This window comes from Pseudorasbora parva, chromosome 4, assembly GCF_024679245.1.
Source record: "Pseudorasbora parva isolate DD20220531a chromosome 4, ASM2467924v1, whole genome shotgun sequence".
Classification (NCBI taxonomy): domain Eukaryota; kingdom Metazoa; phylum Chordata; class Actinopteri; order Cypriniformes; family Gobionidae; genus Pseudorasbora; species Pseudorasbora parva.
In genome coordinates this window covers 46852011-46864600 of record NC_090175.1, presented here as the reverse complement: position 1 = coordinate 46864600, position 12590 = coordinate 46852011, and the positions used below count along the sequence as shown (strand labels likewise).

The 12590-nt window shown below is 37.9% G+C and overlaps 1 protein-coding gene across 4 annotated transcripts; it reads right to left on the bottom strand.

Annotated features, from left to right (window-relative positions):
* Positions 1 to 1456: 1456 nt before the first annotated feature.
* cplx2a (complexin 2a) lies at positions 1457 to 12533 on the bottom strand. 4 transcript variants are annotated; one of them, XM_067442006.1, is made up of 4 exons: positions 12325 to 12533; positions 11469 to 11576; positions 4845 to 5023; positions 1457 to 2553 (listed from the first exon to the last, which is right to left on the bottom strand). In XM_067442006.1, exons 2-4 carry the CDS (start codon positions 11497 to 11499, stop codon positions 2362 to 2364), a joined length of 402 nt encoding a protein of 133 aa, XP_067298107.1. In that variant the 5' UTR covers positions 11500 to 11576; positions 12325 to 12533; the 3' UTR covers positions 1457 to 2361. The 4 variants fall into 4 exon arrangements, with proteins under 4 accessions (XP_067298107.1, XP_067298110.1, XP_067298109.1 ...); XM_067442009.1 differs by lacking the exon at positions 12325 to 12533 and adding an exon at positions 12192 to 12248; XM_067442008.1 differs by lacking the exon at positions 12325 to 12533 and adding an exon at positions 12026 to 12184.
* Between the last annotated feature and the right edge of the window lie 57 nt (positions 12534 to 12590).

Sequence of the window (12590 nt, the reverse complement as noted above, 5' to 3'; positions counted from 1 at the left end):
TTTTTTTAATAATTATATAAGAAAGATGCGCTGTTCCGAGTCTTTCCGAAAAAAGCCGAGCGGGTGGGGGCGTGTCATGTGAGCGGAGCTAAATAATGACGTGTGCTCGCTGCTGCTATGTTGAGTCGAGTGCGTCGTAAAGCTGTGTCATCCCTAACAGCGGGAAAAAAACTTTATTCAAAATAAAAATATGGCTTTTAATCAGATACAGCCATACATCTATGATCCGGAATCAGACCCAGAGGCTGCAGTTGAACAGCAGCAGCAGCAAAAACGACTAGAGCAGGACGTCTGTATGTGGTACAAGTTATACACTAACTATATAATATGCTTAGCGGCTTGTGTTATTTACATATTTATACTTGAATTATATCGTCGTATTTTTGTCTTTGAAGGTGTACATGTGGGAAGTGCAGTTGTGCACGTGTGTTTGTGTGTTTACGCGTGGTTTGTGTAGACAGTAAGCGGACTAAAAAAAACACAGACATTTGAAGCAGTCTCACTCACCGCCTGCGGTTCTAACGTTGGGACTGCTCCATCCTTCAGCATTAGGCGATTGGGAAAATCCGGCGTCGAGCTGGGCCTTGTTTATGAAACAGTCGGCACCGAAATGCAGCCAACAGATATAAACATTCGCGCAACTCAGTTGCTGATCCGGAAAAGCAAATTACATCCACTGTTGCCTTAACGCGGGGTGTTGGCGAATCTGTGCAGGACTGTCTTGGTCTGGCAACCAAAAACGCACTTTTTTGGTGACATTGTTATGTGCACATCACCTGTCCAGCAGCCTACGAGCCAGCGCTTTGATGGGGGTAGCCTGTTACTTTCGCTCTCTCTCTCTCTCTCTCTCTCTCTCTCTCTCTCTCTCTCTCTCTCTCTCACGCTCTTCCGGTAGAATTGTCCGTAAGGCCCATACAAGGAAATTCCGCCCCCATTAACGTCAAAGGGGACGCATGATCTCAAAAAACTTGCCGAAACTTATGACTAACCGGAAGTAGTATTTTTGACAAAGAAATACTCCCATCAAACGTCCACCTTAACTTTTGAAACTTTGTCTATGTTTAGTATGGGATTCCAAGTCTTTAACAGTGTAAAAAGATCAGTATGCATGAAACAGCATTTCACCCCCCCCTTTAAATAAGTGTAAGTTTATATAATAAGTGTACATCTTGAAACTTTTAGTTTTATAATTGGGGACAATATTTCAAGTATGAAAAAAAAAAATGTTTGGTCACACATTAAAAATAACTTTGAAGTGCTGGAAAAGATGTGTGAAGTACTTGAAAGCATTTAATTTCTATTCCTGCCACAATACCATGATTACAGTTAGTGTTACTTAATTTTCCTTTTTCCTTTTGTTTAATTTGCCATTTGATGGGCGACCTCTAGCAAAATTGTAGTCGCACAAAAAAATAAAAAATAAAAAAAATCCATTAAATACACAAAACCAGTTAGATTTGTGTGACTGTTTTAATATAGTGCCATACCCATCAATTCTTGAGACAGACATATCACATTTCATCTTTTTTTTTTAAAACATCAGAGCCATTCATACAATTCATACAATTTTATTTCTTGTTTTACTGCAAGCCAAGCAAACAGAATACGTTATTATTGCTGAGAATGTTGTAGATCAGACAAAAATTCCCCCATGGCTCTAGACCAGAGAAATTACAGTCCATTCAAAACTCACAGGGTGTTCCTGTGAAACTGAGTTTGTCGTAAAGCGAAATATCGGTGAGAAAACGCATCTCGACAACACTGTTAAACTGAATTGAGGCATTGCATGTTCTAGACTGATGATACTACAGTGCAAGTGGGACAAGATTCACCAGAATGAACTAAATGGCATAGTGACAAATGTACAAAGATAGATGTCGTTTAGCTTACAGCGTGGGAAAATGTTATTGCCTTCTTTATCGGATTGCAATCTCTGCAGTGACAAAAACAAGATGATAGTGAGCACACAAACACTATGGACACATGCAAGACTAGAATGTCTTCAACCAAATTGGCAATACTTTTTCCTCATATCGAACGCTAAATGAACACAGACAGGTGGAACAGACACTAACAATTCATGCATATATATTGCTTTTTACGTATTGGATAATAAATAACTGCCAAAGAGATGATGTGACTCAGGTTTCCGCGCAAAGATAAAATATGGCTTATATTCTGATAATTAACCCCTCTTTCTTGATTGACCTGTCACTAATATCTAAAGCTCCTCACGAATCAAAATGTGTGAAAGGTAAATGGTGTAGTCAGGTGTTTGCTCTAGTGTGCTCTCTTCTCGCCGAAGTCAGTACACGTTAAAATAATATCTAAAGCTGCGTGTGCTCAAGATTATTCAGGGTATTACTTCTTCAGCATGTCCTGCAGCGGGCCCGGTAGATACTTCATCATCGTGTCCATGATGTTTTCCTCCTCGTCGTCATCTCCGCAGCCGGACGGTACTGCTTTCTTTGGACGGGTCAGACTGCCTTCGCTCGCCTGCTCCATGGCCGCCTGCGCCTCGGCTTCGGCCACCTCACGCTTTTTAATGCCGTACTGGTAAACAATAGAGCATGCCGTTAAAAACTAAAAAAAATATTTGCATAATACAAAGCATTCCCTAGGTCATAAAAGAGCTTGAAGCTACAGAAACTCTCAGGCAGAGTTTATAATTGTCTACAAAATAATTAAAATGAATGCATTTTAGACTCTTAAAGGGATAGTTCGCCTCAAATTGAGGAATGTTTGAAATCAAGCAGATTCTGTTTGGTTACTGACATTCTTCAAAAAATCTTCCCTTGTGTTCAGCTGAAGAAAGAAATTCATACAAGTTTGAAACAACTTGAGGGCGAGTAAAGAAGGACAGAATTTTCATTTTAAAGTGAACTATCCCTTTAAGCATTTTTAACGGTCATTAAAGGGATGAAAATCGTCATTATTTACTCACCCTCATGTCATTCCAAAACTTTATGTTTCTTTGTCTTTTGTGAAACACAATAGAAAATATTTTGAAGCATGTTGATAACGAAACAGTTTTAATTCCCATTGGCTTCCATTGAATTTTTGTTGTCCATTTAAAGTCAATGGGGACTAAAACGCTTTGGTTATCAACATGCTTCAAAATATATTTTTATGTTCCACAAAAGAAATATATTGGTTACAACGTGACTAAAGGCACACCTTAAAAAAAGTGATTTTCACTACTCCCAATAAAAAAATTATGTTTGTATTGCACATTGATGAAGAAAATAAATCATAAAAATTGTTTATTTTGTTTAAAAATCTTATGAGATGGCAAATGGCACATAAGAATTGATACAAATTTTTTAGCTAAAGGAATGTATTTAATAGTGTCTAAGTTAATACTTGTTTAAAACAATCGCTTTAGCAAAGTTAGCATATTTTTTGTTTATTTTGACAAAGAAAAAAAATTCACTTTGTTCAATAAATTTACTGCATCATTAAAATCTTAAACATACAGAAACAAAATTATTTTACAAAGGATTCTGAAAGCATTGAATGAGATCCCATAATAATTGTATATAAATTTAGATTAGTAACAATTATAGCCTATGATATTATATTATTAATATAATATTTTTAAATATAATGGTTTCATTGTAGATATGGTTTCTAAGATGGATACCCAACTTAATATATGAAACTTACAATCTGAATCTAACCATGTCATGTCAACAAATCGAAAAGCCAGCCAGCTGTTTATTATCATGTGTATAAATATGATGCCTTTTACCCCAAATACCATACTTTTACATATTCTTCCGTAATTGAACAACTGTTGCTTTAATTACCTAGCCTGACAAGACAGACCCACATCAAGATGTTTGGTCTGGAAACTCACCATTTACAGGGCTCAATCCGAGGGGCGGGATAAACGGTTGTCTTTCAAACTCCCTCTGCAGGCGATAAGATAGCGCTACAACCAACCAGAGTAACGTGAGGCGGAGCTCGTTGACAGATTAAACTTTCGCCATATCCGGTCGGCAAAACTCTGAACACATCTTCCCTTTTGAAGAATGACTTCAGTGCCGTTTTGTTCTCAGAGAAAAGCTTAACTCCAAGTCTTACAGATTCGCGATCAAAGCTGATTCAAAAGACCGCCTTTCTATAGCTTCTGTGTTTACTAGAAGCACGCAAGCGCACCACGGCCATCACTATGTTAAGCCCCTCCCACCGACTCTATACACGATGTGATTGGCCAGACCAGAGTTTGTTTTTTACAGTTCAGAAGGTATTGAGAGTTGCTAGACGATACTCGTGGCAGATTAGATTTGCTGCCGCTAGGGTGCATCTAGATTTCTAGGCTATTAATAACCTTGAACAAAACTTGAACCTTGAAAATACCTTGAAAATAATTTAAAAGACCTTTGTCACCTTTGTATATATATAATAATTTTTAGAGATTCTCATTTGCTACAACATTTTAAAAACCATCAAATATTAGATCAAATTACAGCAAAACCAGCTTCACGCTGCTGTCCGTAAACGCATCAAGGATCAGCCAAATTTTTATTTGCACCTTGAAAAGTGGATGTTTTGGAAAGTAACCGCGGCACGCTTTTGTGCCATCTAGTGAATTTGCCATCTAGTGGTTTAGAGGAAAATAAGATCAAGTGTGCCTTTGGCCCCTTTGTACCCTACAGGTTTGTAACCACATGACGAGAATTTTCATTTTCGGGTGGACTGTCCCTTTAACAAGATGAAAAATGTTGACTTCAGAAGGTCTGTCAGAGACATTAAGGATGGATTGTTTTCTAAGAAGCAAATAAAACTAGATAACATTTGATATTGATGGCTTTATGTAAGATGTTCTAAGTTGCTCTTACCTTGTCTCTGATGCCCTGTCTTATGACTTCCCGCTCTGCTTCCATCTTGGTGTGTTTGGCCTTCCTCTCCTCCTCCTCCTGTCTGAGAGCTTCCTGTCTCTCCTCTTCCTTCTCTTTTTCTGCTTCAGGGTCTTTGTCCTCCTCTCCTCCCAGCATTTTACCAACATCAGGGGGGCCTCCTGCAAATAGATAAGAGATATTTTATAGTATATGTATATTGTTTTTTTAAATAGCTTATTATTTGAAATAAGCAGTAAGGTTTTTTACAGGATTCTTTATTGAATGGAAAGTTTGAAAAAATAAAAAGCCTTTATTTGAAATACTTATAATTATAAAAGTGTCATTTTTGTTCAGATTAATGCTTGCTGAATAAAAGTACTAATTTATTTCCAAAACAAACAAACAAACAAACAAAATCTTGCTGTTACAAAACCTTTTGAATGATGATGTATATTTAATAGTGTTGAAATTGCATTGGTTTGTACGAAAGTGTATTGCATTCACTGGAGAAAAAAATCGAATCTGTTTTTCTGAATTTACAAGTTAATTACCTCCGAATTACGACAGAATTTTTTCATGAATAGAAAGTTTTTGCTCTGTTTTTCTGAATTAAGGACTACATTTTTTCTTAAAAAAAAATATTTTGTTCTGTTTTTCTGAATGAATGAGATCCCTAAAAATCCTGCTAAGATCTCTATTTTAGCTGGATTGCATGGAAGTAAACATGTCCCGCCTTTCAAATTGAATTCGGTTTTATTTTACTTTGGGTGTGAGACTGCTGTCTTTAAGTAATATAAATGGTATTGTTTTTAGTGCGTCATCTTTGCGCAGACACCTCAAGACAGCAGAAAAGAACATTCTGATCTGCTTGACATTGCTATTGCACTCCATGGGGATCCAGTATTTTCAACAATTGCCTGATTGTCTCTTGTCTCACCACGTAGCCAGCCTGATTGCATTTCAGATGCATCATCTTAACATGATCACATGGAATGTATACTGAGATAATGCAAGTGCTACGCAATTTTTCGCGTGCATATGATATGCACTTTATGGCGTGCATATGACATGCTCTTGGGTAGGTTGGGGGTGGTGGGGTTGGTGGTTGGCACATATAATACGCCATGATGTGCGTATCATAAGCATGCGAAAAACCGTGTACCATGTGCACGCCAAAACTCATTTTGGCGTATACATTCCACAAGATTACACACTTGTATTATTTATACGCAGTTCGTGAGATCGGGCTCGCAAATCATACCATATCAATTCAACTGATCCTGGAGAAACACAGCAAATTCTTGAGGTGTCTGCACAAAATTGACGCACTAAAAACAATACCATTTATATTACTTAAAGACAGCAGCAATGTTTCAAACCCAAAGTAAAATAAAACCGGATTAAACTTGAAAGGCGGGACATGTTTACTTCCATGCAATCCAGCTAAAAGCAGGATTTTTAGGGATCTCATTAATTCAGAAAAACAGAACAAAATATTTTTTTTTCAAGAAAAAAATATCTCAGAATTCTGAGATAATTAAGTCATTAATTCAGAAAAACAGAGCAAAAACGTTTTATTTATGAAAAAATGATCTCGTAATTGAGATAATTAACTTGTTAATTCAGAAAAACAGAGTCGATTTTCTCTCTCAAGTGAATGCAATAAGCTTCTGTAAAATACGCGTCCGTAGGTTTGCTATAAACTGAAAAACATTACTTTATCTGAAGGGGGAAAATTATAATGACGCCAAAAAAGCCTAACCAACTCAGCAAAACAAAGTGACCTTATACATAATGTATTCACCAGAGAGGGTCGAGTAGCCTGGAGGCACACAGACACATTCCAGAGCATCAGGGAAAATATCAGATGAAGAATCTGTCCAACCACTGAAGGAAGCAAGGGCTGGTTCAGACGCGGGCAGTGGAATTGGCAAAAAAAGACTCGAGACGCGTTTTATAAGGGTTTCGTCGTGTATACACGTCTTGCGTGTTTACATAGAAAAATCGATGGAGATGTAGCACATTGGAATGGAAAAACACGTTCTGTAACACCGCAGAGCATCCTAGCCTGAACAGGAATAATTCATGGACCGGTCGGTCACAGTACCACTGCCTCTGTCCCGAGGGGGGCCACACCATGCCTCGACACACTTCTAAAAATATACAGAGGGCAGTGGCGTGCACAGGGTGGGGGGGCTTGAGCCCCAGCCCTTATAAAAGTGAAAGAGCCCTTTTCGATCGCAGTGCCCCCTTTTCGTTAAGCCCTGGAAGTGATCTCTACAGAGGGGGAACACCCGGAACGCCATTGCCCCTGCCCCCGCCCCAGCCCCTGCCCCTGCCCCTGTCCCTGCCCCTGCGAAGGTCTGTGTGCGCCACTGACAGAGGGAATGTCACTTGGCCTCTATATTAATACTACACAGATAACATTTTCAGGTATATTTTGCAAATTCTCAAATGTGAAATGAGGATATAAATGTGACAATGATCTGGCGTTGTGCGACATGTGAAGAGGAGGGGGGGGTGCTATGTATCCACCCTCTTCACAGTTTCACACAGATCAAATTCTGTGGTCTGTCTCTCACCACCCACTGAAACAAACTGTACATCATCAGAACATTTTGAAGCGAAGAATGTTCAAAAAAATCTAGGGAGAAAGAGAGTAAATGCATCAAGAAGCCTGTGGCTCTGAAGAATGGGCTTTCATAACCAATACGTCCAGACACGCACAAAAAAGGTAAGAATATAAAGATGTGGATGGATCGCCTGAAAACTTTCCAAGTGGTGCTCACTGCAGGCCAAACTATACCCCCTAATTTGACCTAATTTAGGGGTAGGCTGTAGCTGGAGCATCAAATGAGAGGGGGAGCTGGACGTCAAGCCACACCCATTGGTTCTGCAGTGAGCAGCCTATCACACTGTCAGAGGATCTTACACAAACACAACATTCTTGTCAATTTTTATGGTTGGATGAGAAAAAGTTCATCAGAGCTTCGCGGGGTCATAGCGGCGTCTTCAGAATGTGTCAGGTGGATAGAGAGATGAAACAGATAATATTAAAAATGATGTGGATTGTAATATAGGCGGCACATATTTTGAATAGTATCCCTGTCTTGTCTCTCTATCCACCTATATGTATTTATGCTACGTACTTTGACACATATTGCAAATTATACAGCAAACTATATTCTTATTAATGTACACTTTATAATAAAATTTTATTTTATAAGAAATGTATACATTGCATTTTCATTTTCAGTGTAAATTAATACGTCACCAATTTTAAGTGATTTGTACTTAAAATTGAAAATCATGCGATAGCAGTTGGACTGGCTGACACGGCTAAAAAAACATTTTTATTTAAAATTTGGTTTCCTACATTTGTAATGTAATCTTAAACTGAATAATCACTTAAACAGTTTGTCAAAATTATGACACATTTTTTAAGATTAGATATGTGATTAGATACATATCTTGTATGTTTACAGCTAGCTATTTTTCATGTTGGGTTTATTTTATGTAATATAATAGTTTATAAAAACACGAATATCATGCGTGAGTTTCCCAAAGTGCAAATTATTTAAAATTTGTGACATTAATTGAACATTTTATTCAATGTATATGATTATATACATCAATAAAATTCATTAATGTTTTTGCAATATAAGCGTCACAAAGTGTGTAAACTAAATACATTTAATATGGTACAATCCACATATTTTTAATATATAAAAAGCATGCGATAGCGGTTATTCTGGCTGCGACGGCTAAATATATATTTTCTTTAATTAAAATTTGATTTACTACATTTTTAGTTTTACTCAAACTGAATATTACGTCAACAGTTTATTTCAAAATTATGATTTTTTTTAATACTGGGATTAAATATGTGAGTATACACATCAGATATGTTTACAACTAACTATTTTTCATGCTGGTTGATTTTATGTAATGGTTTAAAAAACATGCATATGTATATCAGCATATGCCTATTGCATGATTTGTACAGAAAGTAAAAATTACTTACAGTTGGTGAGAATGCAAATAATTACATTGAATAATCTGTACATTTTGATTGATACATTTTTTTCCGATGTTTTTGCAATGCACGTGTCACAAAGTATGTAGCCTAAATGCATTTATATGGTACAATAAATACTATTTTAAATATATAATTTCCCTGTCTTGTCTCTATCCACCTGAGCCAGAGACGGATACACCTGGGAGAAATGCCATGACCTGCATCAACCACTGCAATTGATTGATTACAGGCCAAATAAAGAATAAAACATATAACATAGTTATTTCTAATATCAATGAGTTCAGAGAAGAAATGTATGTTTAGATGAGCAAAAGTTCATCAGTGCTACAGTATTATAACAGGGCTCTTCAACACTAGTCAGGTGGAAAATGTGTAGGCTATATTGAACAATGTGCATGTATTTGCATACCTTATTGTAATGCTTATATTGCAATTTGCAACATTAAAAACATTTGCAATGATGTACATTGCATTTTTTTAAATTCATTATTTTTAATTATCTTCTTTATATTGTTAGATTACCAAATTTTATTTTTCAAAAATGCTGATCAAATAACAATTGATGTACCATTTTTCAAAGACATGATCCAGCATTGATTAGGACAATGAAAATGATAATGTATTATTTGTTGTTTAATATTTTAATGTCAGCTAACAATTTATGCTACTGATATATTTAACTTATTTTTAATAGATAAATATCTCCAGTGAGACAATGAACTGATACTTGAGAAGCTCACTGAAGGATTTACGTCTGCCTATAGGTGGCACTATGTTTTTGTGTGTATATGTATATGCTGTCTGTGCCTCTGTGTCTGTATGCGCTCTTGAGGGCCTGTTTATTTTTCAGTGTATACATGTGGATGGGAGTCATATCTTTTTGGGGTATATAATTCATAGTATCCTTTTTATCCTTGAATTTTAGCTTTAAAAAGTGAGTATAGAAAAATTGGGTGAAACACAAAAATTCTCCAATCTGGTTCACTTTACAGTGTTACATATGGTGTTGCATGTGCTCTTTTCCGCTTTTGTACCCCTCGACAGATGGCATCCAAATGGTTCTCTTTCTGAAACGTTAAAACAAAGCTGGCAATTTCACACAAGCCTGTGATTGAAGCCTCGCTGTCCCTGACGCACTGCTCTGAGACTGAAATATTTAGTCTTGGGAGCAGTGAGGGCAGCTGGTGCTCTTCACACTGTCCTCTGCTGCAGTCAGCTGCTACAGCGGTGACATTGGCTCTTCTACTGTAAACACACTCGAGCTCGCGTCTGAAAGCTCTGAAGCAAATATTTGAACTGCGTGGCCATTTGGGCATCCACATCACAGGACCACACCACGTCACCACACAAACAAGCTTTCACATTCAGCATGCTGTGGGTGAGAGATGGTCGGTTATTATATGAATCAGAGCCATGCCTCTATATTCAGGCACCATAGTGTTTATATGGTACTTTATGGTATTTCAAAAAAATCCCATGGCACATTCCAGAAATAGGGTACATGAGGTAGAGAACTATTAGATATATTTAAAGTTGTCATAAAATGGAAGTTGTGATACTCTTTCTTCTCTGTTGGGAATGAAATGGCTTCGCAAACAAGAAAAAATGTAGGGCGGGATTTCATTTTGTCCATCAGGAATTGATTGGATGGTTGGGGTTTGTTATTACTGTGACGTCATGTGAGTCGTCCTGCCCTCATGTCAGTAAACACTTTGTAATTATTTTAATTAGATATTATGAGGGCACATGGATTAAAAAAAAATACTGCAATATTGCACGAAAATAACTGTCAATTTTGATTTCATGGTGATTTTTATACACTATTATATTGCATAAAAATAACCTAACAGCAAAAGTAGCTTGACGCATACAATTGAAAAAAAAAAAAAAAAAACTATAATTAGCGGTGTCTATCCAAACCTAATTTTCAAAACATTTAACATTAGGCTTAAAATAGGGCACACCCAGGAAGTGACGTCATTTGGACCCATACTGCATGGCGAAACAAGTAAACAGTATCAACATATTTCAAGTTTCTTGTTTATTTTTACACAAACGTACTGCATTTGTCAAGCTAATTGTTCAACTCTATTATAGTAGCCTATAACATATTTTACTTTGTATAACTTTAATTTATGAATAACATTCAAAATTATTAATTCTGCCATTGTTTGTTTTAGTGTAATACTATTGTATGTAATTTTGACTTGTAATTAATGTTAATTTAATTAAATGAAATTATCTGAAGGTTAAAATCCTCCTTCCACAGACAATGTCATTGAAAAGTAGAAAAATCTAACAATTCTCAGGTCCTATTTTGCCCCCCCGTCGTAGAAAGCGCATATTAACGATGACGAGATGCGAATGGCGTGCTGTACGGGACAGTGTCCTCTAGCAGAAGAGTACAGTGTGTCTCTGACACGGGTCTCTAGTGTTGCTTCAGAGTCATAACGTTCGCTCCGGTGCGTGAAGCTGAACAGCGAACGGCTTCCACGGAGCGCTCACGTGACCACTGCTGCAGCACTACAGCACTGACTCAAGTCTTTCATTGCAACTTTAATCTCCCGATGGGAATACACACTCACCTCCCAAAGCTGCCTTCATCAGGAAATTCATGATGGCTTTTTAAGTGTTCTTGTCCTTGTACTTGGCACTTCAAATTTGTGAGAGCAGAGGTCGTTTTACAGTCAGATCTGTAATCAAAATAGACATTGGTTTCACTGATAGCCTACTAATGACTATAATCAATGTAACACATACAACTTTAATAGTAGCCTATATCTTTTATACATAAACATAATAACAAAGGTTACGCTTAAACGTACAAACAATCATAAAAGCACAATTGACGAGACTGCAGCTCAATAAAGCATGCACAACTTGATCAGAACGGTTTGTCCTTCAGCTCGCAAGGTTCAATGTGAAAACCGGGTATTTTCTTTCAGCGCTGGTCTTCGACCAAAAATAACGGAGCAAATATCACTCACATCTTCCACAGTGACAGATCATCAAATCCCTCCGTGCAACTGATGCTGATGCGACAATTAGCCTGTCACACTAGCAACCCCATCGTGCTGAGCTAATTCAAATCATTTGCGTCACTCTCTATCACCACCGTGCGTATTTTAGATAGAAAATATACCTATCAACTTCCGGGGGTCAGAGATCCAGAAGGTAACTTTGGACTTATCGACCAATGACTCCCTTAATCCAGCGCAGGACAGTGATCATATGGCCCAAGCTCGCTCGTATCTCTAAAGTGTTTTGCGTGAGCAGTCGTTCCGACCTCTGTAGTCTTGGTGCATTACCTTACTTGAACCCCCACCGCAAAGGCTCGGCACAGTATCTAATACACACGCCGTTTTCAGCACCACCTTCGCTGGACAGCGCCTGCTCGTGACCGCGCACCTCCAGCAGCCGTGAGAAATGCGATGTAAATACCTGCAAAGGGTCCGCGGATGGAGCGAGCAATCGTGCCGATTTGGAAGTTGTCGTGGGCCAGTTGTGGAGGATGTGTATCATTAGCCAACTATGAGCATCCCTGAATCTCCAGGCGTCTCTTCCTGCTCGCCTAGCGCCTGTCAGAGTGTTGGCCACGGGAACTGCAGCCGGATCGCAGGACGGTGAAAGCCCTTTGCATCACACGCAGCCTTTTTCCATCAAAACATCCCACGTCCCCAGCCGGATAGAGGAGCAATTGATTGGAG